The sequence below is a fragment of the Alligator mississippiensis genome, chromosome 5 (genome assembly GCF_030867095.1).
Source record: "Alligator mississippiensis isolate rAllMis1 chromosome 5, rAllMis1, whole genome shotgun sequence".
NCBI classification, from domain to species: Eukaryota; Metazoa; Chordata; order Crocodylia; family Alligatoridae; genus Alligator; species Alligator mississippiensis.
In genome coordinates, this window is record NC_081828.1 from 3,014,845 (window position 1) to 3,038,845 (window position 24,001).

Sequence of the window (24,001 nt, forward strand, 5' to 3'; positions counted from 1 at the left end):
TTTTCCTAATATCCAACCCAAATTTCCCTTGCTGCAGCTTGAGCCCATTGCTCCTTGTCCTGTCGTCTGCCCCCACTGAGAACAGCCCAGCTCCATCCTCTTTGCAGCCCCCCTGCAGGGAGGTGAAGGCTGCTATTCAATCCCCCTCGGTCTTCTCTTCTGCAGACTCAATCAGCCCAGTTCCCTCCGCCTCTCCTCACCAGTCCTGTCCCCCAGCCCCTAATCATTTTCATTGCCCTTCACTGGACTCTTTCCAATGTGCCCACATCCTTTCTGTCGTGGGGGGCCCACAACTGGACACTGGACTCCAGATGTGGTCTCCCCAGTGCAGAATAGAGGGGAAGGATCACTGCCTTCGATCTGCTGGCAGCGCTCCTGCCAATGCAGCCCAGGATGCCAGTCGCCTTCTTGGCACAAAGGGCACACTGCTGGCTCCTGTCCAGCTTCTTGTCCCCTGTCCCCCCAGGTCCTTGTCTGCAGAGCTGCTGCCCAGCCCGTCAGCCTCAGCCGGCACCGGTGCAGGGGATCGCTCCCTCCTATGTGCAGGACTTTGCACTTGTCCTTGTTGAACCTCATGAGATTTCTTTTGGCCCAGTCCCCCAATGTGTTGAGGCCTCTCTGAATCCTAGCCCTACCCTCCAGCAAGTCTACTACTCCCCCCAGCTGGGTGTCATTGCAGACTTGCTGAGGGTGCACTCCATCCCATCTTCCAGGTCGTTGATGAAGGTATTGAACAAAACCGGCCCCAGGACTGACCCATGGGACACTCCACTTGACACCAGCTGCCAACTAGACATCGAGCCATTGATTACTACCCTCTGAGCCCGGTACGCCAGCCAGTTTTCTATCCACTTACAGTCCATTCATGCAGCCTGTATTTCCTTAGTTTGCCTGTGAGAATGTTCTGGCTGATGGTATCAAAAGCCTTGCTAAAATCAAGGTACACCAACCACATCCACCGGTCTCCCTGCATCCACAGAACGAGTCATCTCATCGCAGAAGACAATCAGGTGGGTCTGGCATGACTTGCCCCTTGTGAATCCATGCCGACTGTTCCTAATCACCTTCTTCTCCTCCAAGTGCTTGGAAACTGATTCCTTGAGGATCTGCTCCATGATGTTCCCAGGGGCTGAGGTGAGACTGACTGGTTTGTAGTCCCCCGGATCCTCCTTTTTCCCTGTCTTAGATATGGGCACTATGTTTGCCCTTTTCCAATCATCTGGGACCTCTCCCAATCTCCATGAGTTTTCAAAGATGATGGCCAGCGGCCCTGCAGTCTCATCAGCCAACTCCTTCAGCACCCTCGGGTGCATGCCATCTGGCCCCATGGACTTGTACATGTCCAGGTTTTCTAAGTAGTCATCATTGTTGGCTGCTCACCTCCTCCCCAAACTGTGCTGCCCGGTGAAGTAGTCTGGGAGCTGACCTTGCCCGTGAAGACTGCATTGAGCACTTCAGTCTTTTCTGCATCCTCTGTCACCACGTTGCCTCCCCCGTGCAGGAAGGGACCCACACTTCCCCTGATCCTTCTCTTGCTACCGGCATACTTGTAGAAACCCTTCTTGTTCCCTGTCACGTCCCTTGCTAGCTGCAACTCCAGTTGTGATTTGGCCTTCCTGACTTTTCATCCCTGCACGCCTGAGCAATGCTCTGATACTCCTTCCTATTTACTTGTGCAAGTTTCCATTTTTTATAAGCCTCCTTTTTGTGACTTAGTTTACTGAAGAGTTCCCTGCTAAGCCAAGCTGGTCTCGTGCCGTACTCGCTAGGCTTCCTGCGCGTTGGGATGTTTGTTCTCGCACTCTCAGTAAGGCTTCTTTCAAGTACAGCCAGCTCTCCTGGACTCCTCTCCCCCTCGGTCTGGCTTCCCAGGGGATCCTGCCCAGGAGCTCCCTGAGCAAGTCAGAGTCTGCTCTTCTGCTTTGTTTCAGGGTCCTTTCTCTGCTGCGCTCCATCCTTCCTTATGGGCGCTGCTGCCCAAGATGCCATCCACTACTGCATTCCCCACCAGTTCTCCCCTCTACTTTCCCCTTATTTTGTGTAGACAGAGTACCTGCACATATTGCAGTTCATTACATTGTGCATATCTGAACCCTCGTTGCATGGTTAATGAGCAGTTCTTGGGATTTACTCCAGCGTGCAGCAGAATTAAAATTCTCTGACTCCCCGGTGAAAAGGAAGCTCCACTGAGACGGGCTGATTCTGAGATTAGTTTTGAAAAGCAGACATAAGACTGAATTTTTAATGATGTATTTTTAAAGTAGCCTTATCATTACATATGTAAATTATTTTTATACTGGGATTTAAAACTGTGATTAACTAAATAAAAGCTAATTTATTTACACATTCGATTTTCAGTACTAACTTAATTTGAGAAGAGTTATTAAATGTAACAGAGGCCTTCCATTTGTGTGCGGCATAGCTTGGAGTTACTTCCATGTGAGCATAGTTTTGCAGAATTTCATTTTTCTTTAACACAATGTCAAGTCTGAACATTAATTTTAATTTTTAGTCAATAAAGCAATTTTGGGGATGCCTTTTGGGGCAGTGTTTGGAGTATATTAATATGGTATACATGGACAAAAAGTACTTCAAAGATTTAAAGCAATGTAAACTAACTTTGCCTGTTAGTGTAACTAATTTCCTGTATTTATAAAATATTTGGTTGCAGACTTGCTTAAAAAAATTGAAGAATACAGTAGGGAAAATGAAAATAGCCACTCAGGCGTTTATATATTAAATTGTTAAATCACCCCGTCAAGAGCACCTTTTTCTGTTCATTATCAGCTGTCAGTGTAATGCATAGGAAGATAGATGTTGGTAGACAGTGAAGTCTATTCTCTACAGGGTTCAGAAGGGTAGTATTTTGTATTTCTCCTCTTTGTATCTACTGTATATTTTGACTTTCTAAAGATGGATCATTCTTTCCTGTGATCTAATCATTTTACTTTTTTCCTGAAATGAAAAAATTAAGATGGTTTTAAAGTGTGTGTGAAAGGGATGATAGATAAAATGATTGGTTTTACTTTGAAAATGGCTATACCCTTTATTGTAATTCAGGGTGACATTTCTTTTGTTTGACTTGGCAGAGTTCTTCTCTGGTAGTTAATAATTCAAAAGGTCTGGACCGTACAGGATGGATGGGGCAGGTGTACAGCAGCTAGAAACATTAAGTCAGACATTAATTAGACACTAAGTGACCATTTGAGCCTTTCTTTTTATTATTCCTTTTAACTTGGAAATGCTGCTATCTGAACCTTTTATATAAAAAGGAAAAAGGAAGGGGTTTACGTGGTATTACCGTAGTTTGGATAATATTAAACCAATCTATTACATGAAAATACCATATTCACGTGAATCTAAGATGACCCCGACTTTAAGATGACCACCCAATACTTAGATGCTACATATGGAAAAAATATACATTTGTTATAATTTTCCAGGTATCTGGAATCTATATATCGGAGAGTCGTCTTGACTTCATCCCCCCACATTGCTTGGAAAGCAGTAGCTGGGGTGGGGTAGTGAGGCAGCATTCTTGCACACCAGTACCCCCAGTATCTATCCTCCCCTGCTGTCCAGTCTCTGCCTCCCCTGACTGTCAGACGCTGCCCAGGCTGTCAATGGGCTTAGGGGACACTTTCTATGTGCTCTTTGCCTGGGAGGGGACCCAGCCCAAGCTGGAGCTGAGCTGTGGCTGACAGTAAGCATTTGGGGGCGGGTGGTGCAAAAGCTGCAGAGGGGGGCGTGTGTGTGTGTGTGTGTGTGTGTGTGTGGGGTGGTGGGGGAGGGCAGGAGGCTGCTGTGGGTCTGACTCTGGCCCCAACCTAGGTGGAGGGTCGGAGGCAGAGCCGCAGCAGCTGGCTGACCCTTCTCTGCCACCCATTTCATGTGCAAATCTAAGACCCGGGGCTTTTCCCTCTTGCTGACGAGGAAAACGCAGTCTTAGATTCAAGTAAATACAGTAAGTTAATTTCCTGCTAGTAAACCACGAGTATTTCTCCCCAAAACAAGCGCGTGTTCCAGATCCAGCTCAAGCGTGTGTTTGGTAAGCCTCGCGTTCCTACAAACCGTATGCACTTCAGTTGCTGTATTTCTTGACATGCTGAAACAAGTGGACTGGTACTAAGAAATTGGTGTGAACGCCAAGAATATCTGCTCTTGTATTACCGCCTTGTGAATTTCTGATTAAAAGCGAACCATTTGCACTTCTGTACACATCCTTGTGCGCTCTTCCTAATCTTCTGTGTTTCAGCTCGTTCTGTTGAAAAGCAAGTGAACTTCCCTTCCTTTCCTTCCAGCCTCTGACAGGCCTTACGCGCAGAAGTGTAGCCGGATCTGCCACAGCGGTACTGTGTGGCGCCTCCATCCTCTTCCTCACAAGTCCCTCTGGTTTCTCGGCCAGCCCTGCTGTTACTTCGGGTTGCCGGGTGTGTAGAAGACATCGCAGTGCGCTTCGTGGCTGACCGAACCGGGGAGGCTGCACGCAACGGGGGCAGTTAGTTGCTTTTCCTTTGGTTTAATCGGCCATCAGCAGGCACTGCAGGGCCGATCCCCTTGGGAACAAAGTGCCCAGAAAATCCTCGTGTGCAGAAACCCCGGCTTGCCAAAATACTCGAGTGCCTTGTGCGTCTTTCTGACTCGGGGCACCTCTGCAGATGGTTTCCCTCTGAGCATGAGAGACATCGCCATTTTTAGTCACTCTTATCCACATCCCCTTACACGCTACAGAAGCAGGTGTTTCTCACCAAGGATAGTCCCAACAGAGACCAGATCTGTACACATTTTTAATTCTTTTAGAGGCTGTTTGAGATCTCCTGTTTCAGATTCCTAGATTGCAAGGGGCCGGAAGGGACCTCGGAAGCTCGTCGGGTCCAGCCCCTGCACCAAGCCGGCAAGACAAGTGGGGTGAGGTGACCGCAGCGAGGTGACCATCCAGTCTCCTCTTGAAGATGTCCAGGGTAGGCGATTGCACCAGACACAGGGACAGAAACCAATTATTTCTATTTAAAAAAAAGCAAAAGGAAAAAGAAAAGGCTGAATGCTCAGTCTCAGTGGACTCCTCGGTTCTTGGGGTGTTTTCCTTTGGTTTCAAACCTGGAAGCTCAGTGCCTCAAGCAGCAAGAAGCAGGAGCCAAACATCACTCTGTTTGCCACTGTGTAGATGAGGCCAGGAGAGATGTAACGGGGAGGCTAGCTCAGGATGGCCATGGCAGGCAGCATTACGACTCCTCATGGCCCTCAGGTTTCAAGGCACCAGAGCAGCGTTTCCTAAATGTCTCTGGCAAGATTTCCTCCTCGGAAACAGCTGCGACCAGCCTCCATCAGAGACAACACCCAGGACTGGATCGGGGACTGATCTGATAAACAGTGTACACCTGGGAAGGGTGTAGACACAGGCAGACCACAGGTCTTTGGGCAAATCTGATCTCTTTTATAAGACCAACTCAGATAGTTGGAAATTTGAGTTGGTCTAATAAAAGATACTGGATTTACCCAAAGAACCTTGTCTGCCTGCCCCTGGAGCAAGGGTGCAGACAGTCATGCTGAGGTACTGTGGTGGGGTGGGAGGTCAGTTAACTCGCAGCAATTGTTCCTCTGTCTGCCGTATCCCACAGTAAGTAGAAACTGAACTCAGATAATTCACTAGTTAGGTAAACTGATAATTGAATGGGGGTAAACTTTTGCATGCACTTAACTCCAAAAGAGTGGGCACACAAAACACTTGCCATTAATTAGTTGATATATGAGAAGCTGTCACCCTCCCCGCTCTCTCGGTATAATTAGTGTGTCTGTATCCAGACAGCTCGGAACAATTGGCTCAGCAGCGGATTGGCTCGCGTGGCAAATGGAAAGCATCCCAGTCAGCAACTGGACGATTTCAGAAATGGATCCAGGGGCTAAACAAACAAGCCAGGACGTTCCTACATTTCCAAAGAGATTCAGAGATCTAGGTGTTTATTTTATGGACGCTCTCTATATGAAGAGCAGGTAGACCGAAGTGCATGTTCCTGGTCTTCCCTGTGTGAAGAGTGGTTGCTGCAACGTGGTTTCAGACCTGTGAATGCTTGACTTCTCCTTCTAGCAGCAAACCATCAAATCATCCAGTTGTAACCCTTCTGTTTTCCTAGTCGTCTGTCTATCCCTGAAAAACTTTTTAAGTTTGGAGAGTGAACGTTAGCAGCTACTGGATTTGAGGGTTTTTGAATTCACTTGTCTAGACCTTAATCATAGCGTTGCAGAGAAAACCAAAACCGTTCCAGTGAAATACGTTTCTGCCCTGCACTTAAACCTTCCCGTGGCAGCGATTTCACCGTCTCTCTAGCTACTTTGTTCCAGTCCTGAATCGCCTTTGAAGTTACAGGTTAAATATTAGGAAGACCTTTCTATCTTCCTTGTTGCAATTCAAGTCCATACCTCTTGTTTTGTTCCAGGGAGCATAGAGCACTGGTTCTCAACCTTTTTAGACCGCGGACCGGCAAACTGCAGTCTGGAAGTGACTGGTATGCTGTGGACTGGCAGCCAACCCTTTTTTATATTCAGTATAGAAAAGGGTTGGCTGCCGGTCTGCAGTATATCGGTCACTTCCGATCCGGCATCCAACCCTTCGCGGCCTGGTACCGGGCCACGGCTTGGGGGTTGGGAACCTCTGGCATAGAGAATAATTGATTGTGATCCTTTTATAACACTCCTTTTTGTATTTGAAGACTTACTATATCCCACCTGAATGTTCTGGACTGAACTGAGATGATCAAACCTAGAGAAGAGAAAATTCAGGTGGGGGTCAACCTTGGAAAGCCAGAATAGAAGAGTGTTGAAAGGGGACAGTAATGTGGATTTGCAGATGTTTTCTTCCCACACGTTCAGCTTCTTGTATAAAAATTAAAATGGCAGCGGAGGCTGGCTTCACGGAAAGTAAAGTCAGCGGTTCATTTCGTAGCGATGCGGAAAAGGGTGGACAGGAAGGGAAGGGTGATACAGGCTAAGCTGTGAATAAGAGAAATATGAAATCACCTTTTTTTCTATATAACCTGGCTGGTGAGGGTCTGGGAAACGGCGCAAGTCGGAGGTGACTCTCAGGTGACAGGTGTCAGTGGCAGAGAAGCTGGCGGTGCTGTCCGTGGTCTGAGGAGGGAGGCTTTTGCAAGAGGTAAGAGGAGAGCTCTGATTCTGCTGGAGATGACTTCCCTGCTCTGCACCCGCCTGCGACCTTGGGGAGGTCACTTCGGGCCAGATCCTGCTCTGCCTTTTAGGTGCCCTTTATTTCTCTGTGCCTGTTCCTCCCTTGCAAAATAGATAATAGCGCTTTCCTACTTCCTAGGAGCACTGATGAGATAAACGTATTCATGGCTGAGAAGCTCAGATGCATGGTAATTGAGAGAAGAGAGCATTTAACTAAGTTACAAACAGAGATTCCTCTAGACTTGCTGGGTAAAACCCTGTCTCTCTTGCAGTCGGTATCAAACACTCAGTCAGGCCGGCCAGTTCTCTTCACTCCTCTCTCTCAAATTTAAATGTGTGTCCACGAGTGCATATTTCTAAATTGGAATACAATTTCACGAAGCCGCGGTAACTTAACGGGAAGGATGAAGACGGCACATTTATTACATGGATACGCAGGCTAGTGCTATGCCAAACACCAAATCCACCACATGAACAATAACAGCATTTTTTGGGATGAAGAACTCTTAACCTGTTCTTGAATGTAAAAATAATCCCTTTGAACCACACACTTACTTGCTCTTTTTGAAGAACTAATTATTCCTGTTGTCGGTAGTACCAAAGCTTGCAAAATTGCTTCCATCTCTAAATTACTATAATTAAAGCTATAACTTCCATATCTAGTTAATGTTGCTGTGCAGCTGGTGCTTTCATTAGCATGCAGATTTGTATATTTTCCTCCATTGTGAAGAAAAATTCTTAAATATTTATTTTCGTCTTCAACATGTCTGTTTCTCATAAAAAAAAAAAGAAGTTTTGTGAAATACATCAACAAAAGAGAGTTAAAAACCTTTTCTGAATGTTGCTTTTAAGGCAGAAGAAAATTCAGTTAACGATTAACCTTTGTGTAGAGCTGGGTGTTGTTAGGCTTAAGCAAGACAAGTAATTAATATCTTATGTGGCTGTGTTCGCTCGGAAATATGGATTCCACTTAGTAAGCATGACATTGGGGCTAACTGCACTGTTACATCAAATACCGAACATATTTGTTATTGGATTTCTGGTATCCTGTTTCTGAAAGCATTAGCAATTCAAAACCAACAGATTTAATGGGGTTTTAAAAGACGCTGGAGTGATGCAAGAAGATCTCTAAGGAGAACCCAGACTTTTAAAAAACCCTTTAATTCTTTTGGTAATCTTTTACCGGTGTCCGAGTTTATAGGAAAGCCAGTCTCAAATTTGGAATAGCCGGTGTACGTGTTTTGTGGATTGCGCGTGCGTTTTTTCCTGTTGGCTGTGAGCAATGGTGCATGGGCCAAGAGAGAATCGAGTAACGTGTTGGGTTCCCTTCCACCTCCGCCTGCGATCCCGCGGCACTGTTACTGCGATCGGCGAGTTTTAATTGGATCTTCTGTGCCACTCGTTCCTGCTGCGGACCAGGAAAGCACCCATAGGCGAGTTGTTTGATGTTACATTTATTTAATTGTAGATGATGCTGTAAGTGGAGCAGTAACTGTTAACATTTTCAGCCAGAAGATGAATACAAAACAAGGCATATTATTTTTTTTTTTTTAAGGCTTAGAGCAACATTAGTCAAAATTGGTCATATTTTTGCTTCCTTCAGACCACTGAGATGATATGGCGCGCTGTGGTACTTTAACAGATGCTCATATAAATTACATTAGGGAGGGGTGCCTAGCTACAGAGCGTGTTGCAGGTCCACAAACAGTTTCCAGTTACCCAGTCCAAGCCCAATGATCTGCAGTGTTTTATTTCAAGAACGCACTTGGAGCAGTTTAATACACATAACAAATGTTATTTTTACAACCCAGGAGAGGAGGCTCCTCTAGAAATAGTTTAAATGATATATCCACGGTGGCAGAAACAGTACGGTTGCAAATCTTTCAGTACAAGTAACTTACTGCGACTTGTAACATTGATTGGCATGGCTTTCATATTTTCCCCTCAACTTCCAGAGTAGTGCTTGGCAGTTGGCAGTATATTTGCCAAGACTATAATGTGTTCGGTCCGTGTAGTCCCGCGTGCAAAAGAGTCGAGACAGGTGACCGCATCGGCCGCCCGGTTTCAACAGAGCAGCGGATCTGTTTAGCTCGTAGGAGCGGCACAGCCCAGCTCTTTGCAGCAACAACTTCTGTGCCAACCGCTGGCTTGCACACAAGCTCCGGGGATCAATTTTGGCCGTCGAGAGAGGACGCAGGTAGGAACTGTGATGAGGGCCCACTCCTCTGAGTTACGAGAACAGCCCAAAGACATGGTCAGGAATTGGAGAGAGGCTTTCTGCAGGTTGCCTTAAACTAAGAAAAGCCATGAAAGTAGTTATTGGCTTATAAGCTATAAGTCAGGAAGCTCAGACAGCCTGTGTGGAAGGGGTAAGCACTTTCATTTCCTTGCCTTAAATAGTAGTGATGGTGTGGAAGACTAACCAGAGTAGTCCAGCCATCTGCTTCTTAATACTTTTTTCTTCCTTTTCCTTCCTATTTTGGTCGCTCTTGCTCATCCTGTCTGCATGGTGCTTTGGTCTTAAGCTCCTTGGAGTGAAGAAGCATGTTTTCCGGTGTATAAAATGCATACATGATAAGTCTGCATAGCCTTTAAGGCCAGTTGGTTGACCGATTAGTTCATCCCATCTGTCTTGAGTATCCCGGGGCATTACGTTTTGTCCCCTGTATTGAGCCAGGAAGTTGTTTGGGTAAAGTCCCTCCTTTTGGAGGAGGCAGGTAGGGGGTTAATCTCTCTCATTAGGAAAAGGAAAAAAATACCAGTCAAACCTGAATTTTCTTGTTTGTTGTTGTACTTCTGCCTGCTAGACTAGGGGGCCATTTTGGACGTGGTATTTTCTCACCTATATATTGCCATAGTTACTGCTTAATACGGTGAGAACCGCCATTCTGGAGGCATTTGTTGTTCCTAGCTACTCGGCTGTAAAAATGGGACCAGTTTCCAAGCTGTTCAGATCTCTCTGGATGGCTTTGTTCTCCACATTGTTTCTCTGTCTGCCAAACCTTTGTGTCATCTGCCATATTTCCTGCATTGATTCTATATTTGCTTTCAGATCATTGATGAAAAGGTTGAGTCGCCTCTCGAGAGCCTGCAGGGCCTCAGTGCAGACCCCTTCTCTGACGGCGATTCCCCGCTGACACCTGCTTTCTGAGATGCCTCCATTCATTTGTAACCCGTCTAATGCATAGCACTAATCGTGAGAAGAATTGCATGTTGTACTAACTTAGTCAGAGCCTTACAGAAATCCAGGTACATTTACATTTTACAGGCACCTGTCAGCCAAACTTGTCAGCCCACAAGGAACTCCTGTTTTTTAAAGACGTGTTATTCATAAAGCCCTACTGACTGGCAGTGTGATCTGTGCCGTACTTGAACTCTTTAGCAAACTAATTCTGGATTACCGTCTCCATTATTTCTGGGATTAACATTAGGCTAACTGGTCTGTAGTTACCTAGGTCCTGCAGCTTGCCCTTTTCTGATAGCTGAACCATAGGGCTTCGGGTTTTGAGCTGCCCTGGATCCCAGGATTTAGTAAGAGTTGCCAGAGCGCTCCTTGCCCACCTCTCTCGGGAGTGTACAGGACATGATCTATGTATATACATATTCCTTGAATGATGCAGCGTGCCATGTCTCAAGACATCTGAATTCATCGTTCATCTGTTTTCTCTCCTGTATGCTGCAGCTTCTCGCTTGTTGGCGGTGCGTGTAGTTCAGACTATACCGCCCTCCTTTACTTTCCGAGGGACAAATTGGGTTAAATCAGGGGTGCTTAACTTCTGGACCACAGAGCCACGGCATCTGGCCCACGGGGCTCCCCGTAGGTTGGGAAACTTGGTGGTGGGGAGACAGTGGAAATGAATACGGCCACCATCCCCAGTTGCCAGATCCCAAGCCTTGTGCGGTGGGCTGGAGCTGGGCCTCCCCCCGCCCCCTGCATGGCCAGGTTGGGTTTGCTCCAAGGCCCTTTCTCCCTGCATGGCTGGAGCGGGGCCAGGCCGTGCCCCCTTCCTCCCGCAGGACCAGGCCGAGCACCCTTCTCCCCGTGTGCCTGGGTTGGGGCTGGGCTGCCCCTGCCCTCTTCTGCGCGGCCAGATGGGCCCCACCAAGCTTGTCCCGGGTGTTGGATCGGGGCCGCGGATGGCCCCAGGCACTGCCCAGGTGGCCCGCTGGGCAAAAGGTTTGAGCACCATTGGTTTAAATGAAAGCTTTCCTTTCTCAAGCTGCAAACAGTGAGAGTGGAAATTATCCCGTCTCCTTACTCTGAGCGAAATAACAGTTTCTTTACAGTTCCACGTACCACTTGTTCGTTCCTTTTCCTTCTTTGTGCTTGTAAATCTGGCTCGGGCTCTCAAATCCCTACTTTGTCTGCTCTCCAAGTATTGAACCCCTTTGCTTTTGGTTCCCTATCCCTGCAAATACTGAGAGGATGAGGATGAAGTGCCTCACTGGCTGTCTCTTCCTGGCTCTCCACGTGGCTGATTTGCCCATCATACCGCACCTGTGATTTCAGCCTATAATATTTTGTATAACTGGCTGTGCACGTCACATCACATAGTGCATCTGGAATAGCTCGCAACCTTTTAGAAAGGAGAGACCATGGGAGGAGAGAATAGAGCTTTTCTTTAATGTGTACAATTTGACTGAATCATGCCTATAAATTACAATATTTTGGTCTTGTTTATTGTAGGAAGAGGGTGTGAATGTAATGTTTATCTAGCACTAATGTTTGAATTCAGCGGTTTATTTCTTTTTCTGCAGTATTTAATGGAATAAAGTAATACACTAAGAATCTATTTATAAAATGAGATTTTAAGCTTCTGAGACTCATGCTGTTAAAATTGGCATATTATATGCAAAGTAGCAATCAGTTTTTGAATGGACTTTCTGAATAGTACTTAAATACATCTGAAGATTGTATTGAATCAGCTGAATAATTTCACAAAATGTTTCAAGGACACTAAAGAGCTAAAATAACAGTTAATGGCATTTCAGTTTTATTACGATTTATTGTGCTTGGAGGTTTAATTGTATGGGTTTCTTTTTGGTTTCTTTAACTTAACGTGCTTGGGTGTCACTTTTGAACAACACTGGAAAAAGCTTACAAGGATTACGATGGGAAGGAAAGGCTCTGGCAAGGTGCGGTTACTTGGAGGTTGATAATTACTGTGTTCATCGTCGGGCCGCTGCTGAATACATGGCGTTAAACCGAGGGTGCTGCAAGTTTCAGTACTCACCAGTTTACAAGGAGACAGGGTTTGGCAGTAATTGGATGCAAGCACTGGGAATCCCTGTTTCGCATCCTTCCCGGGTATACACTAGCTGCTTGGCTTGTTACAAGACAACGGACTATAACATGTTATCAGTCGAATTACTGTTACCTTCCCTCTTGCCCCATCCCGTACCAGTTCCAGTGTGGTTTTTGTGACCTGTTTTGAGAACCATCCAAGCAAGTAGGAATGCTTTTACCGTCTAAAAGGAGCCTGGCATGCCGGTTCTGAAACAGTAAAAAAATTGATGGGAAGCTCATGTTGCAGTTTAATGATCCAGTCTCTGATAACTTGTTTAGAAATATTTTGCTTGTCTACTTGCGGTTACTTTTAGGAATAATGGAATTTTATAAGGCTTATCCTGGACCTGCAACCAGATAGAGATGAGCATTGATCTTTTCATGTGTCTCGATGCTAAACCCCTTGAAAGCATGATGAGGAGGAGGAGGATAACTTGTGACAGTGTCAGGGTCTTTGCTGGAGTGATGGTACTGAAGTCCGAGTGGCTTCAGCAGAAAATGTTGGCTTTGAAACTTTGCTTGCTTCATGCCGTGTGGCTAAGTATTGCAGCACGCCTGCGTGGTGGGCACGCTTGAGTCGTTCATCAAGGATTTAGTTTGGAGATTGCCTCCAGATTTCCTTGTTTTGAAGGGGCCAAGTTTGGCTTCCCTCTTCATGGTTTTGCTAACAGTCGATTGGAGCAAAGCAATACATTCATGACCGTTAAAACATTATTTTTCCCTAATTAATATTAATGGTATTTCTCTTGACAATAGCAGATGGGAATTGCAATAGATTTTTTGGCAAAGGTTATATCATACAGGGGTCAGCAGAGCAAGGTCCCCTCTGGCCTGTGGATCTGGGCGCCTTGCTCGGGTAGCAGGGAGAGGTGGCAGCGGTGACGGTGGCCCTGGCTGTGGCAGTGGCAGAGGTGCAGGCAGGACCGGAAGCAGCCTCCTCTTGGAGCTAAGCCTCCCACAGCCATATGGTGCCGACCGCTGCCATAGGGAATAGCTTCTCAGTTGAACGTATTGAAATTAAAATTAAAAAAAAAGTTTTTCTGTTTGTGATGATGATGTTTGGAAATGAGCAGGGGATATTTTTTGATCAACTTTGTGCAGTGATCCAAACAGCGTGAGATTGTACATGATAGCCCTCTCCCACAACCTACCGACTGCTGACCAGGTAACTTCCTAGCCCTGCAACCTTAGCGCTGACCGGCAATGCTGGAGTTCAGCCCATGGGAAAATACTAATCTGAATACTGAAGGGAAAGCATCTTGAACTGTAGGAAATCTCGTCTGTTGTGCCTGAGAATACCTTCATATTAAAAACGTTCCTCATAATTATTTCTGCTTTTCACAGCTGTCGCACAAGCAACAGGAAGAGTCTGATTGTAACGTCCAGCACCTCTCCAACGCTGCCGCGACCCCACTCCCCTCTCCATGGGCACACAGGTAATGCCAGGCACCGTTTTCTACCTCAGAATCAGTAATAAAAATATCTTAGTATTCATTACAGTTGGCTGAAAGTATTTGTTTTCAAGTCAAATAAGCTATTAAAATCCAAATCCAATTTGGTCTCTGATTCGTTGCCTCCCTGACAAAGGGTTGGTAACTGGTTCTAACTGGTGTGTGCACACATGCACAAACACAATATAAGAAAATGTAATTCCCTTCTCATGGCTGTACCCATCCTCCCAGTCTACTTCCAAATGAAAAATCTGCCGTAGCTGTCATGTCGCTGGATCAACATTTCCGATCCTGCATTTTGCCAGAAATGTGAGACAAACGGTCTTCTAGAAACTAGTGCAACTAGTGAGTGACATCAGTAATTGTGTCAAGTAATCCTTTCTGACTCGAGTTCATGCACATGGGATTGAAACCCATTAATTAAAAAGGTTTCCTTTGTGACCTACAAGAATAGTCTATACAGACAGAAAGAAATGACATGCGATTGGAGTACTCTATAGATAGTATGCTTAGCGGCACCTTCCTATTTTTCCTGTAGACGAGATGAGATGAGATGAGTTTTCGTCTGTCAGGAGTATTTCTCTTAACTAATAACTTAGACAGGTCGTGGAATGAGAACAACCGCCCTATTTGTTTTTCAGATTCGCAGCGTGCCTGTCGAACAAGGTGTCTGTGTGCATCGCAGTCTCAGCAGCGCCCACAGCGCTCTCTAAAATAATACCACATTTCAGTGGATCTCTAGCAAACGTTCTCCCTTGTCTCAAAAACCAGCTTGTCCCTAATATCTGTTCCATGCCCTCACTTGCAAAGAGCCGGGCAGGAAAACCAAGAAGACTTCCTTAAAGGAGGTCTTTCAGAAATCAGCATCCCCCTCACCTCTAAGTTATTTTTGAAGCTGGTGCTAGAAACTCTCACTTGCTTGCATTTGCCGGTGAGATAGATGAGTATGTATGGTATAATACTATGCCATTGTGATTTGGGAAGATCCTTATTTGTAATGGTTTCTGCTGTTGGGAAATGCATTTTTTAATATATGCAACATTATCATTGGCGCTTCACCAACAACTTCTTGATGTTGGGGAGTGGCTTTTCTGTGATCTTTAATTAAAAAAGGCAAAATAGGGAAAGTAAGGACCCAGCTAAGCAAAAGCATGCCCCGTCACAGACTTTTTACTTGCAAGACAACCAATACTTGAAAATCGTTATTCCATGAACTTTTGCTGACTGATTTTACCAGACAGTTTTGCATAGAAAATTGATGTGTTTTTGTAAGCCTGAATGTCTACATCCATGTCAAGGACTCGCCTAAGAAATATTAGGATCAGAATGCCTCCTGCAAATGAAAAATAAGGGTTTGCTTTTAAAGCTTTGTTTAATCAAAATCTCCGTAAGAAGCTGTATTTTGAATAGTTAACAGGTAGTTTAATTTTTTTCTCAGGCCAAGTTGTAAGGATGAACGCTGATAGGGAGGGCAGGGCATTCCAGTATCGTATTGCTTCAGGACAGGCAGCGGCTAACTTGGATGTGGTTTTCAACCTTCCGAATAGGAGAATGCCAATTCTACTTGAAATGCTAAGAACATTTGCTAGAGATCCATGCTACTGTGGCGTTGTTTTAGAGAAGGTTGTGGGTGCTTTGTAAACTGCGATGCACACAGCCACATTGTTTGACAGGCGCCCTGCAAGTCTGGAACAAACACACGCTCAGTGTAAAGTGCTCTGGCAATCCTTTGGCAGCGGAGTCGCAGTGAAAAACAAAGCAGCACGTTATGAACATACTGGAAAAATAAAACGCAAACACCCTTTGGAAAACAGCGTGGGGAATACATAGCACAGTCCCCTGGAGCACAGTTTGGTAAAACAGCTTGTGAAGCTTTCTAATCTATAATTTTATCCTTTTAATATTAAATATCTCACATTACGGTTTATGCAATAAATAAACTAGGTCAGAGGTTCCCAACCGCCAGGCTGTGGCCTGGTGCCGGGCCGCAGCGGGTTGGCTGCCAGGCCGCAGGCCAGAAGTGACCAGTGTCCTGCGGACTGGGAGCGTGGCTGCCACTCGGCAGTATGCCTGTCACTTCCGGACTGCAGTATGCCGGTTGTGGTCAGTTCTGGTCTGCGGTCACTTCCGGTCCACGGTTTCCTGGTCCTTGATCTAAAAAGGTTGGGAATCCCTGAACTAGGTAACTGCGGTTATAGTCATTTTTCTTTATACCTGGACTTTCTTGCATACGGTATGCCCCCAGGTAAAACACATGCTTGGTTTTGGGGAGGCAAAATAGAGAAAAGTCACAGCCACCTGTGTGGCAAAGTAAATCCTCCTGGGACTATAAAGTGTCCAAGAAGTATGCCACGCCAGGAAGTCCCTGCTGCCTCACCCAGACGGTCTCTGGGAATGCCACACTTCCTGCACACTAGGAGTGCCTGTACACGAGTGTGGAGGCTGCTCTGGTTCACTGTAATTACAATGCACAGGAGCAGACTTGATTAATTGAGTCTGCTGGAGCGTGGCAATTACTGTGCTCCAGCAGCCTCCTGCATCTCGTGTAGCAACATCCCCACACGTACACATGGCAGCTGGGGCGCTTGAACTAAAGCTCGTTAAACGCCCTTGCTGCCATGTTTAAGCGCAGAGATGCTGATACAGGAGATGTGGCGGTGCTTTAATTAAAGCCCCTCTCCCCCCCGCTCATGTAACATTGCCCTCCGTTTCTAGGAGGACTTACTCTGTCACTTAGGTTTAGGCCCCAGAGCCTTGCAAGGGAAGTGCAAGTCTGTTAGCTCTTTTCTGTAAGTAGTTCTTTATATAAGTTCCTGTGAACAAAGGGCACCTATACACATGACGGAGCAGACTCAGTTAAGCAAGTCTGCTGCGAGTCTGTTGGAGCGTGCTAATTAGCGTGCTCCAGCAGCCTCCGCATCGTGTATTCAGTGTCCCCATGCTTCAAAATGGCAGCAGGCATTGGCAATGCATAGGGGTGCATGCAGGTGCACGTGCACCCCCTGAGATTGGCGGTGCACCCCCTGCAAACAGCGCTGTCGATGCTGCCGGCGGTGCCTCTGGGCGGTCGTTGTTTGTCTACCACTGCTGCCATCACCGCAGCCGCCTGCAGGAGTTCCCTGCTCGCCACCGCCATGCCCCCGCCGCCAACACCAACACTGACACTGTCACCTGCGGGCGGTCAGCGTGCCCCCCAGCCTCCAGGGGTACGCGGCGGTCATGGCGGCAGGGGCACTTTAACTAAAGTTTGTTGAACGAGATTTAGTTAAAACACTCCCACTGCCATTTTGAAGCATGTGACACTGCAAGCACTTTAATTAGAGCAGGGAGCCACTCTAATTAAAGTGACTTCTCCCCCACCCCCACCCTGTAGCACGTGTATAGATGCTGATTTTTTGGAGGGAAATGCCTCATGTTGTATGTGAAAAATTAAGGTAGCGTCACAGTCCAGTTGTTAAGTCATTTGACGCCTTAAGCTCCCACAGAAAGCAAAGCCATTTCAAACAGTCAAAGAACTTCACTTGAGAAACCCCAGTCCTTTCCTGCTCCCTCCCCACCCTGCCCCGTTCAAAACCCAAATGATGTGACTTGAAGGTAAGCTGCTTGCTTTAAAGATCAAACCTTCATCCTGAAATTCCCTATAATTTACTGCTGTGATTTAGGCTCGAGTGAATTTTGCCATTACAGCCTGGCTTTACTTTATGTATGAAAAATACCCAGTATATGCCCCGACGTTGCAGCACTTGCTTTGGCAGTGCTGTTTTAACTTTCTGTACGTCTACAAGTAAATCTCCGCTGAGTCCACATTAGTTAGAAACGGGGTCCTCGGGAAGTTTTCCACTTTGGGTAGATCTAAATAATCTCCTCTCAAGCTTTGTCTCCTTGAAAGCTGGCAGGTGGGAATCTTGAGTCAATCAAATGCAATGCATAGTCTTTGAAAATTGACTATTAAGGTAAACTTTTCTACGGTTTTTCATGACTGACAGTTGTTCTGTAGCAGAGGCTGAAGTATAGTGTTCATCTTGAACAAAAGTCATGAAGAATTGCTCTCTTTAAATGGCTGCTGCTTTATGTTCCCAGCAGGATCAAGACCAGAGACTGGCTGTAGTTTATACCAGAGATGCTTAACCCCTGGCCCACAGGCCAGGTCCTGCCTGGAGAGCTGCATTATCTGGCCTTTGAGTCTTCCCAAAGGTCTGAAAATCTGGCAATTGGGGAGTGGTGGCAGCGAATTGCTGCTCCCCTGCTGTCACATTTCCAGATCTGGCGAGAGCCCCGTGGACAGGACAGCCGGGCCCTGCACGTTAGATTGGGTGCACGAGGCCTGTCAGGGCAATGCCAGGCTGAGCGGGGCAGCGTAGGGTGGCATAGAGCTAGGCCGGGTGGCACAAGCCCGAATGGGGCTGAGCAGGGTGGCATGAGGCCCGATCCTGGTCTGGTGCACGCCACTTATCTGGCTCGCCAGGCCAAGCGGTTGAGCACCACTGGTTTATACAGCCACCTTAAAATGGTCCATCATTTGTCCTCGTTCTCAGTGGGATTGAAATCATAGACTGTCTATAATGATGAATTCTGCTGCTTCTGTTCATATGGTCCTGTGCTTTCTGATGGCTCAAGGAGCCACCATCTTCCCTGAAGGCAGTTCAGCGTCGCTCCCTTTGGGAGCAATGGCAGGCAGTGGCTATCTTGATAAAAGGCAGCATGTGGTTTCACTTCTTTCAAAATCAGTAGCAAGGACTATTTTGAAAGACGGTGATTTTTGATGCACTTCTCTCATTTCATGCACTGGCATCAACCTGAAGGAGAAATTGTCAGCTATGATGAATGGCAGCAGAAACCCCTCATTTACCCTAAGCATTTCCTTAAAAAATGACCCATTACACCTGTTGTACTCGACAGGGAAGATGAGAAGCACGGCAGTGTGTGTGCAGGCAAGAGACTGTTGGTGAAGGATATCTCCTTGAGAATGAGCAGGGGCTATTTGGAGGATGTGTGTGTGCAGGTGAATATGTGGAGGACTGGTGGGGAGGGAAGTGTGGAGGTGTGAGCGTGCAGGACAGGGTGAATGGGCAGTGTGTGTTTAGGCGGCTATGGATGTGGGGAGGAAGAAGTAGCTGCGGTCTGTATGCTGCCTGGTTTGGCAATGCTGTGGTGATGCAAAATAGCTGCAAATCCTGCTGAACCAGCCAGGAAATAAAATTATATATGATTTAAAGGTAGTACTGTGCATCTTTATAGAATTATATGGCAGCAATCTTTGCATGTCTTCTTTCTATGAAATTGCTGGTAAGAACATTTCCAGACACAAACTCTATTTAAAACTGGAACTAGGGTTAAAAGTTTGTACCTGTAATATGATAAGACCTGTTATCGGGATACTGCATGTATCCCAAAAATAAGCATCATAAGCCCTGGAAATCCAGAAGTGAAAATGCAGCTTAAGAGAAATGCAACATTTTGGTTTCAAGTGCATCCAAAAAATCTTGAGTCTGTTCTGCAGTGGCACCATGGAGAAAGTCCTAATGTGTCTTTTAAAGATTTCTTAATCAAGTTTGAAGTCATCAACTTGTCATTAATCATCATGCCTAGATCATTATTTTGTGCCATGAGAACAGTGTAGAGTTAACTTTAACTGTGTAGTGTCTAACACGGGCCTTAACACCTGTGAAAATCAGTTTATTGAGATCCTGCGGTATGGTGTTAGAAGCCAGTTTTAGGCAGACACATTTGAGTTGTTGGTCTCTGTTCTGCATTCTGGTCTACACAAAATCCCCCAAACGCCTTCCGTGCGCACGTTTTATGAGCTCTCCCCCAAAATGCTCCAAACTTTGACCTGGCTCACAAAAATGACACAAACTTGCTAAAAAATGAACGTGGCCTAGAAACGTTGCAGTGATTTCCCCCTCGCCCCGGCAGTTAAAGCTCTGCTTCACTAAAGCCATGTCCTGCGCTTGCTTACTTCACTGTCTTGTGTGTGTTCCCGGCGAAGGCTGGGACGGACACACGCGTCCGTCGTGTTTATGTTGCTATGAAGTGCTTAATACCCCACGCAGAATTTGGGAGAGAAACACCACTGTGGGGGTGGTCCGTTATCTCATTGTAGGACTTGCTGTGTAAACTAGTGTCACTCTCGTAGGAAGAGTTTCGGTTCAGGCCTGTTTCTACAGCGTTTCCTTTTCTGAAAAGAAATAGATTGTCTACTGCCGAGAAACCAGCTAAAAAAGAAGGTCCCCAACTGTTACGTCTGAATCCAGTTTCCCTATTTATGGATTAGGATAGGTTGGGATTAACCTGAGGGTCCTTAGCCAAATAATTCTCCATGGTATTGAACGATTCTAATACTATTGGTGTAACTGGAACAGAAATGATTGCCTGTGCTTCACATCTAGCAGCCTCTTTCTACTTCTATACATTTATAGGCCAGTAATATTCACTCACCATAAGTCCTAGAGAATTTATAACCCAACCAATATAACTTCTACCAAATTGTGCTCTATCCTATCATTTTCCATTACATAGAGTTGCCTAGATGTATATAGAGAGTATTAAGTAGAAAATAGTTTCACCTTTCTATAACCTTTGGCATATATATTCATGAATTTTCCCTGAGGGCCTTGAGGGTAATGTATTAAAATCTATCACATACTAAAAGCATCTTAGCTCTCTCTATTTTTTCTCTAAATGTCCAATTAAATACCAGATTATATCTGAAAGACTTGGAAATAAATAGTCTAGCTAAATGGAAAATTGGAATGAGCATCTCAGCTGATCTCATATAGCTGAACATGACTGTTCAGCTACCTTTCAGGCATAATTTGTATTTATGGAAGATTAGAGAAGAGACCATTCAATCCAAGGGTTCTTGATACCTTAAATCATTTCCTCTTTATCTAAATCCCCACCAAAATTTGTTTACCATTCATTATTGAAAATGTTGATTTTCACAACTTTGACTTCACCGACTTACACCTATTGTGGTATTTTGTATTAGCCATGGACAGCAAATGCTCTGAGATACAGGAGGTCTTGGCTAGCATTGTTATTGGCTCCTAATGTGGATATCCGTGGGACCAGCGCTGCGTCTGCTACGCCTCTCTCCGTGTTGCCTCTGTGGGTGGGAAGCTGCCCAAAGATGGCACTTCAGTGCCAGGGTCATATCCTAGATATCGCTGCACATGCTGATCCTGAAACAAAAAGGTTTCGTTTGTTTGTTAAATCAGACAGTATTAGTCTGTTTAATTTTCTTTTCTTGAGAGAAGAGCATGAAGTTGATGCCAGATAAAGAGAGTATCTCAAACCCTGATCAGGATAGGAATTTACAGCGGTAACAAGTGTCTAGTAGTTTTTTCACCATAAATGTAATAGGACTTTGTTTAGAAATCCACCAAATCTGTGCCAGGAGAACAAAATGGAAAGTATGCATCAGAGAATATATTCGAGGTATCTGTGCAGCTAGTATTGCAGACCCTACTGTGGTTCTTAGCAAGGATGTTTAATTTATATTTCACAGACTGTTGGGCTTGGGTGATCCGTCAGACACCAGAAACTACAGCTTATTGTAAATCCGCCTACATTTTTGGTCAGCTTAAAACTTGTGTGCTTGAAGGCAGCCAGTTCTACAGCACGAGGTCAGTCTTTATCACCTTGTGTTGAACTCCAGCTGGTAAAAGAGGGTACCTTAGAGAGCAGGCCACCAAGAAAGACACAAGTAATAGTGATGCTCTACTTCTGCTGCAGCTGAATCAACGTTGCTGTCTCTCAGCCATTCTTGTGTAGTATTTTTCTTTCAAACCCCAGATCCTGAAGTTACTTGATAGCAGCACAAATTCTCTTTACACTATTTTAATTTAAGCTTTTAGCTCCTGCAAAATAGCAGATGAACTTCAGTGTCGACAAGTGCAAGGTATCGCCCCTGGGGAAAAATAACCTGAACTATACAAACACACTTCTGGGTTCTGAATGAGCTGTTATGACTCAGAAAAGAGATCTGGGAGCCACTGGAGATAGTTCTCTAAAAACGTCAGCTCGGTGTGCAGTGGCAACCAGGAAGGGAATTGCAAACAAAACCGAGAACATCATCATGCCATTGCACAAATCCATGGTGTGCCCACATCTTGAATACTCTGTGCAGTTGTCGTCCATCCATCACAAAAAGGATGTAGTAGAATTAGAAAGGGCACAAAGAAGGGCAATCAAAATGATCAGGGACCTAGAGCAGTTGCCATACCAGGAGAGACTAAAAAGCCTAGGACCCTCCAATTTGGAAAGGAGAAGGCTGACGGGGTGCGTGATCCAGAGCCATAAAATCCTGAAAGGTGTCAACCAAGTGAACAGGGAACCGTTGTTCACCAAGTTGCAGAACACTGCAAGTAGGAGGCACCCACTGAAATTGGTAGGTGACAGGTTTAAAACTAACAAGAGAATATACTTTTTTACACAACACATAGTTAACTTAAGGACTTCGTTGCCACAGGAGGTGGTGAAAACAGATAACCTAGCCAGATTCAGAGTGGGACTGGATAAATTCATGGATGATAGATCTGTTAATGGCTAGTGACAAGGATGATTGGAGATATTTCCTCGGGCACCTCTAAACCAATAATAGTGGGTGCCAGGGAAGGTATTGAACAGAGAATAGGTCACTCTAGAGCAGTGGTTTTCAACCTCTTTAATTTGTGGACCCCTAAACAATTTGAAATGGAGGTGTGGATCAGACCCCTGTGGAAATTTTGAACGGAGGTGTGGACCCCTTTGAACTGTAAGAGTTGGTATTCCCATACTTTTGATTGATCAGTCATCTTTTGTGGACCCCTTAGACATAGCGGACCCCCAGAGCTCGGCAGACCACAGATTGAAAACCTCTGCTCTAGAGATGCCCAGTTCAGTGCTCTCCCTGTATAGCATCTAGGGCTGGATCCAGGGGGCTGCCCTGGTGCGCTTGCACCCCCCTTTGATTCTTGCTCCACCCAGAGTTTAAACCGACTGCCAGCAGTGGCAGCAGCGTTTCTATCCAGGCTGTGCTGAGGAAGTCACTTGCCATCATGGCTCATTGTCATCTCCCTGGTCCCTTCCAAACCCCTCAGTCTACAGGCATTAGCAGCCCTCTCTTCTTTTTAATGATCTTGATGTTCCACCAGTCACACTCACCTTTGGTCTGCAATTCTGCCATGTTACCTACACCTCGTAATGAAGCTCCTATTTCACAGCCCTGCACCTCACTTCTGACTTACTCCAATGAAATTATATTTGTTTTTGCTTCAATCTTAAACTAAATAATATAGCCCTAGGCCCCTAGCATATTAGTAATGCTTCTAGTTTATGTTTAACTGGAGAAAAATATGTGGTGTTTTATATGTGATGTTGTACCGCACCATCTTCACCCCACTTTTTAAAATCCTAGACCTGCCCATGTTGGAGGCAGAATACTGGGCTGGATGGACCATTGGTCTGACCAGTATGGCAATTTTTATGTTCTTAAAATCTGAAAAGGTCACCTAGGGAGAGGAGGTGGATGGCGAAGAGGAAAGAACAGAGTATGGAGCCATGTGGAATCCCTGCCAGGATGGGAAATGAAGTTCTGGATGTATTGAATACAGCACTGAATGAGAGGACAGGGGTACAAGGCAAGATTTTGGGGTGGATGTTCAAAGCAACCATGAGATCAAGGATCAAGGGCAGGGTGGATTTGATTTAAATCATTATTTAAATCATGATTTAAATCACTCGGCAGGAAGCATTGATTTAATCATTGTTTTCTCCAAAAAATACATTCTTGTTGTTTGATATACTCTTCATTAAAGTATTCCCAAACAGGGCCTCTTTTACGGCCTGGCAAGCCTGCTGCCATGATAGGTTTCCCCTTCTACCACACCATTCCCTCACTAGATCTCAAATCAATAGAAAGGCTATACTCAGAAATTTATTCCTCAAGACTTCCGGAATATTCTGCTCAAATGTTTCTCCTTTGTTCCTATTGCCCCTCCTTCCTTTTATTTATCTCCAGACTCTTCCTCCTTGCCCAGATCTACTCCACCCCCAACAATCCTCTCTCTATTCCTTTAACTTCTTGAAACTTTGCCCT

The 24,001-nt window shown here is 45.5% G+C and overlaps 1 protein-coding gene across 5 annotated transcripts in view; it reads left to right on the top strand.

Moving 5' to 3' along the window:
- MAST2 (microtubule associated serine/threonine kinase 2) overlaps positions 1-24,001 on the top strand; it is a 309,296-nt gene that overhangs the window by 205,086 nt on the left and 80,209 nt on the right. For all 5 annotated transcript variants that reach the window (XM_059727771.1, XM_059727772.1, XM_059727773.1 and 2 more), the window contains one exon: positions 13,814-13,905. In XM_059727771.1, coding sequence (XP_059583754.1) covers positions 13,814-13,905 — 92 coding nt within the window. The remainder of the gene's footprint in view (positions 1-13,813; positions 13,906-24,001) is intronic.